This window comes from Chiloscyllium plagiosum, chromosome 11 (genome assembly GCF_004010195.1).
Source record: "Chiloscyllium plagiosum isolate BGI_BamShark_2017 chromosome 11, ASM401019v2, whole genome shotgun sequence".
NCBI classification, from domain to species: Eukaryota; Metazoa; Chordata; class Chondrichthyes; order Orectolobiformes; family Hemiscylliidae; genus Chiloscyllium; species Chiloscyllium plagiosum.
Genome location: NC_057720.1, coordinates 43,040,789 through 43,047,899, shown reverse-complemented (window position 1 = coordinate 43,047,899; position 7,111 = coordinate 43,040,789). Strand labels below are relative to the sequence as shown.

The 7,111-nt window shown below is 41.0% G+C and overlaps 1 protein-coding gene across 1 annotated transcript in view; it reads left to right on the top strand.

The window, feature by feature from the left end:
* Positions 1–539: 539 nt before the first annotated feature.
* The window catches only part of LOC122554345, a 97,452-nt gene continuing 90,880 nt past the window's right edge, over positions 540–7,111 (top strand). Inside the window, exon 1 of the mRNA XM_043699219.1 lies at positions 540–775. Within this exon, the coding sequence (XP_043555154.1) occupies positions 676–775 (100 nt within the window). The 5' untranslated portion in view covers positions 540–675. The remainder of the gene's footprint in view (positions 776–7,111) is intronic.

Sequence of the window (7,111 nt, the reverse complement as noted above, 5' to 3'; positions counted from 1 at the left end):
GATTAAGTATAACTTTCCCAATACTGGAGGGTCAGCTGACCAAAATCAAATTGAAAATACTTTGTCATTTTGCGAGTATAAAAGCGAAACAGAGAATGCGAAAAAGCAAAATAAAAAGAATGCATAGAATGGCAAATAAATTTGAATTACTACGACTTTATTTCAGCTCGAAAGCCTGAGCTGCTTGCTAAGGTACACTGCTTGCAGCATTCATGATATATTTGGGGTATGATTGGCCACCCCAAAATTCACCGAACCAGCGACGCCCTGATGCAGTGAACGAATGCAAGAAAAATATGAACACCCAGAGTAACACCCCTGCCTAAAATCATTTTTAAAAGTGTTCAACTATTTGAGTGGGAGATGCAAAGCCTAAAGTCATAATTTGCAGGAAATGCCAGATTTCCAAACACTCTTGGATTCTTCTTCATTCTGTGACACACTGGGTACGGCGCGCCGTCCAGGTGTCAATCTGCAAACGTCGCGAGACTTTGATCTATATGTCACAAAAGGGACAGGTGCGCCGGGGGCGGGGCGGACTCTGTCGAGGTTCCAGGGCCGTGTGAACGTACCATGGGTCACAACTTACTTGGTTCATTTTCCTGGGTTAGAGGGATAACAGCTGTTTCTTCCACAAGATGACATTTTAATTCATTTTCTGTTCCTGTTGGACAAATGTCAAATTTCAAAAAAAAAGTATTTCTTTACATCATTATTTTTGAGACCATCCAGACCCCGGCGTTAATGAAGAAACCTGATACAGACACTGGTATAGGTAAGATGTTCATTGTCTTAAAGTTTTGAATTAATGTATTGTTTGCATCAAACATTGTTCAAAATAGAAATGTGCGCACTAAGATGTATGTCTGAATTTATTGTTAAAATAATTGGTTTACATCGGGTTTTTTTTTGCTTCCACGGTGCAAGTGATAAAGCAGGTATTCAGTATTTGTATCGTTTGCCAGACGTCCCAATGACCAAACTAGGTTCACTAATTCTCGATGGTTTTTTTTTCAAACTCTTACTCTTTCGGCCGTCGCTTCAGATTTACTCTTTGTCGTTTCTTGATACTTCTTCACCTGTGGTAAAGTGCAGGCATGATCTTGTTGTTTTCCTCTTTGATGGAATATTTTAACTTAAGAACATTGTATCCGTTGGGCAAATATTTCTTTTTGTGTGTGGTGGAGGGTAAGGTGTTAATAATATAATTATAAATATATTCTTATTTGGAGTCATATCTTCTACTGTCTAGGTCTTCACTTCTGAAATTTTTTCACTAATACACTCCACCTGTATATCTCATTTAGCTTCAAGATGTTCTTTAATACCCCCTCTTTAAACAAGCTTTTGTTCTCCACTTCTCATGTCTCCTTTGGATATCAGTTTTTGTTTGATTAGGTTTTCATAAAATACTTTCAGATATTTACTATTTAAATGCAAATTGGTATTGGGTGTGAAGGTCTGAGTTCACTGCAATAGAATAATCCATTTAAAAGGTTTATTAATTAACTAAATGTTCTTTAAGGAAGAGGACCTATCTATATGCTGCCTAGTTTTCTCTGCAATTCTGAAACATATAAAATTCTTTAAGGGTGAATGCAGAAGCCGTGTTTTTCTGTCTTGGAATGCCTAGAACAAAGGGATACAGTGTCAGAATGAGGGGAAAACTGTTTTGAACTGAGCTGTTGAGGACTTAGTATAATTAAAAGGCTAGTGAATCTTTGGAATTCTCAATTCCAGAGCAATGGAAGCTTGGTCATTGTGTATGTGCAAGACAGAAATTGAAAGGCCTTGAGAAACGAATAACTAGTAATAATGCTATTAAGGAATATGGAGATATCTCATGAACATGCTATTGAGGTAGATGATTAGCCGTGATCTAGGGTGGTGGAATAGACTCAAGGGACCAGTTCCTGGTGCCTTTTTAAGCTATTGTTCTCTCCAAAATCTCGCCATTTCTTCAACTGACTTCTTATGTATTACCAATCACTGTTAGCGGCTGTTCTTCAACAGTAACAGAAGAATGCTCTTGAAATCACTCCATAGCCTTTCTGACATTTCACCTCTCTGTTTGAACTTTCCTTAAAACTTAACATTTATTAATATAACATTTCAAGAGCTGTGATTTTAACAATATTTGATTAACCTGTTCAGGCGTGATATGATGCAACCTCCAGGAACGTTGGAATTTTAACCTAGAGATCACCGCGCCACAAGACTTCAAGAACAGTGATTTTTAAATGTATATAGACTAATAATGAGCTTTAAACAAATATGTGATAGATTTCTCACAATTTCAAGAAAAGATTGTTAGTAGTTCTGGTCATATTTGATGCAATGAACTTATGGACAAAATGTGCTGGTGGGCTGCAATAATAGGTGCAAGTTAATGCTTCCCATGAAGAGAAACAACTCAAATCATCAACTCTGCTTTCTGTTCACAGATGCTGTCAGACCTCCTGAGTTTCTCCAGCAATTTCTGTCTTTATTTCAGTAATTCCATAACTTACGCAATTGGGAAGTACAACAATTCCAAGATTTGAGTATTGTCTGCTGTATCCTCCAGAGGACCAGACAGTTGTGCACTTAGGAGGACCACTGTTAATTGTACTTCTACCCTAGAAAGTATGGAATTTAAATCTTTTGAAACATGGAAGCCCTTGGTGTTTATCGCACAATCCTTTTAAGGTTTAGGGTCAATGCTGTGTGGAGATATCAGTAGCTCATAAGGTATTGAATTTCACTTGCAGTATGATTGAGTATTATCAAAGCATTCTATTTTCAAACAACTCGACTGTGGTTAGGCTTTGCTTAGAAAATTTTGCCCATTTTTGGTCACTGCACTGAACGATTCCGAGGCATTGGAAAAGATTTAGTGCAGAGATACGATAATTGTACCAATCTGAAAAACCTTAATTACCAAGATGGATGAAAACAACAAGGAGTGATATTTAAAATAATTAGGGAAACAGGCTTTTAATATTGCCATGTTATTTCAATGAGGAGAGATAGGAGAGGCCAGAAGTTATGCATCTAAATTGCAAAAGAATGGAATTATGTGACAAGTCATGAGATTGTTTTCCGAGAGGATAAAATAAACCTACAGAATAAGGTACATACAGAAAAATGTTTACTGGCTACATGCCTTTAAAGACAGTTTGGAGCGAATCCTGACTGAGGCAGCTTTTGGAGCAGATAAACTTAGCTGGAATATCAGTTAAACTGTCCAGTGTGGTTTCTTAATTCAAATATGATCACCTAGTATTGTTTTACAGAGTTATACAGACATTTTCCTCCAAAGCTTTTTCTTGCCTCATTTAGAGTTGGTGGTGGTATGAGAGTTTTGTGAATCAAATTTTTTAACATGTAACATTTTACGGAGTAGGCTTGATGGACGACTAGCTGGTCATTTCCTGTACATTTTAATTTTCTCATTAGGACAAAAAGATTGCAACAAGTTGGCCTAATTGGCCTTGAGGGGTTTATCAACTTCCAGATGTGGATTTATGTCCTGTTCAGATTCAGTTGAGTATTTGAGAGAGGCTGAAATCAACAACCTTGCATCCCCTGATTCTGTCCATCTGGTTAGTGGATTGATACCCCTGCTCGAAGAATAGCTACTGCTTCTCAGAATGGCTGTTTAAAGATTTTCTTGACGAGTTTTCTAAATTGCATACTTTCTCTATCACAGGATCACATTGTCATAGAGTCATAGAGATGTACAGCCCAGAAACAGACCATTGGTCCAACTTGTTCATGCCAACCAGATATCACACCCCAATCTAGTCCCACCTGCCAACACCTGGCCCATATCCCTCCAACTCTTCCTATTCATATACCCATCCAGATGCCTTTTAAATGTTACAATCGTACCAGCCTCCATGACTTCCTCTGGCAGCTCATTCCATACACGTGAAAAAGTTGACCCTTAGGTCTCTTTTCTATCTTTCCCCTCTCACCCTAAACCTATGCCCTCTAGTTCTGGACTCCTCCACCCCAGAGAAAAGACTTTGTCTATTTATCCTTTCCATTGATGTTGTGACCAATGGAAGATGTGGCATTTTGGGACAGTGTGCATTATCATTGCTAACTAAAGATTAGATTAGCTTAGATTCCCTACAGTGTGAAAGCAGGTCCTTCAGCCCAACTGACCCTCCGAAGAGTAACCCACCCAGATCCATCTCCCTTATGCACCTACACTATGGGCAATTTAGCATGGCCAGTTCAACTAATCTGCACATTTTTGGACTGTGGAAGGAAACCCACGCAGACACGGGGAGAATATGCAAACTCCACACAGACTGTCGCCCGAGGCTGGTATCAAACCTGGAACCCTGGTGCTGTGAGGCAGCAGTGCTAACCACTGAGCCACCATACCACCCTTGGGTTTGCCTTCGTTCAGGGAATTGAGTGCTGTAGTGGTAATCGTGATTTGGAGATGCCTGTGTTGGACTAAGGTGTACAAAGCTAAAAATCACATAACACCAGGTTATAGTCCAACCGGTTTATTTGGAAGCACAAGCTTTCAGGGCACTGCTCCTTCATCAGGTGGTTGTGGAGTAAAAGATTGTAAAACACAGAGTTTATAGCAAATGTTTACAGTGTGATGATGTAACTGAAATTATATGTTGAAAAAGACCTGGATTGTTTGTTAAATCTCATATTTTAGAATGAACATGTTGGTTTCAGTTCTTTCATATGTAAATTGCAGAACATTTAAAAGTTACATTGTCAAGTGCACTTTAACAATTGGAGTCATAAAGTATAGAACATGAAACATAGAACAATACAGCACAGAACAGGCCCTTCGGCCCACGATGATGTGCCGACCATTTGTCCTAGCTTAAGCACCTATCCATGTACATATCCAATTGCCGCTTAAAGGTCACCAATGATTCTGACTCTGCCACTCCCACAGGCAGCGCATTCCATGCCCCCACCACTCTCTGGGTAAAGAACCTACCCCTGACATCCCCCCTACACCTTCCACCCTTCACCTTAAATTTATGTCCCCTTGTAACATTCTGTTGTACTCGGGGGGGGGGGGGGAGGGGGGGAAGTCTCTGAATGTCTACTCTATCTATTCCTCTGATCATCTTATAAACCTCTATCAAGTCACCCCTCATCCTTCGCCGTTCCAATGAGAAAAGGCCCAGCACTCTCAACTTATCCTCGTACGACCTATTAGTCACCCCTCATCCTTCGTCTTTCCAATGAGAAAAGGCCTAGCACTCTTAACCTATCCTCATACGACCTTTTCTCCATTCCAGGCAACATCCTGGTAAATCTTCTCTGCGCCCTCTCCAAAGCTTCCACATCTTTCCTAAAATGAGGCGACCAGAACTGCACACAGTACTCCAAATGTGGCCTTACCAAGGTCCTATACAGCTGCAACATCACCTCACGACTCTTGAATTCAATCCCTCTGCTAATGAACGCTAATACACCACAGGTCTTCTTACAAGCTCTATCCACCTGAGTGGCAACTCCCAAAGACCTATGAACATAGACCCCAAGATCCCTCTGCTCCTCCAACTTACTAAGAACCCTACCATTAACCCTGTATCCTGCATAGGGCTTATTCAATTAATGACAGTGCCTTGGGTAGTGTTGTGGAACAGAGGGACCTCGGGGTTCAGGTGTATAATCTTGGACGTTCACATCACATGTAGACAGGATGGTTAAAAAGGTGTTTGGCATGCTAGCCTCAACTGCTCAGTCCTTTGAGTGTAGGAGTTGGGACCTCATGTTGAGGTTGTACAGGACATTGGTGAGGCCTCGTCTGGAGTTTTGTATGGAGTTCTAGTCGCCCTGCTATAGGCAGGATGTTCGTAAACTGGAGAGGGTTCAGAAGAGATTTACCAGGATGTTGTCAGGTAAGCAAGTTTTGACTTCTAAAGGGAAGCTGGTTAAGCTGGGAGCACAGCAGGTTGAGAGGCGACCTTAATGAGGGGTATAGATAGAGTTAATAATAGTGGCCTTTTTCTCAGGATGGGGGATTTCAAGACTAGAGGATACATTTTGAAGGTGAGAGGAAAGAGAATTTAAAAAGACGTGAGGGGCAAATTGTTTACACAGAGGGTGGTTCATATGTGGAATGAACTTGCTGAGGAAGTGGTGGATGCGGGTGCAGTTACGACATTTTAAGGACATTTGGATAAGGACACGAATAGGATAGGGTTTGGAGGGATTTGGGCCAGGAGCAGGCCGGTGGGACTAGTTTAGATTGGGACTGCGTTCGGCGTGGACTGGTTGGATCGTAGGGTCTGTTTCATTGCTTTAACACTCTATTAGGGAAATTCAGTAGATGTAATATATGTAGGATTCCAACGAAGGCTACATAAATCATAAATCTTGATTCAGAGTGGGCACTTACTGGAGTAGCAGGGTAGTAGGAAATAATGACGCAGCCAAATCGATGTTAGGATCACTGCTCCTGATAATTCACACCCATTGATTTCGACCTGAGGTTTGTGAAAACAATTTCTAAATTTGCGGATGACGACAAATCGAATGGGCGAGTCAGTAGCAAGGACAATTACAGGGAGACATCAGTTCGGAGAATGGTTATGTAAAAAAAAAATGAGTTTCACCAGCAGCTAAGTGGAAGAAAAACAAACACATAAATCACAAGCATAAAAGTAGCAGCGTGGGTCAATACGATCATTAAAAACAACACTACAGTTTCTTCCTACGGATAAAGAATTGAAAGATTACACCAAGACGATATTAAGCTTTGCTTAAAGTACGATTGGAATACTGCAAAAACATCAGGTCAACATAGAAAACAAACAGTAATAAAAAACAATTTGAAAGGACAATAGAACGTCTGTATGGAGTTTGCACATTCTCCCTGTGTCTGCGTGGGTTTCCTCCGGGTGCTCCGGTTTCCTCCCACAGTCCAGGGATGTGCAGGTTAGGGTGGATTGGCCGTGCTAAATTGTCCCATAGTGCCCAGAGATGTGCAGGTTAGGGTGGATTGGCCGTGCTAAATTGTCCCATAGTGCCCAGAGATGTGCAGGTTAGGGTGGATTGGCCGTGCTAAATTGTCCCATAGTGCCCAGAGATGTGCAGGTTAGGGTGGATTGGCCGTGCTAAATTGTCCCATAGT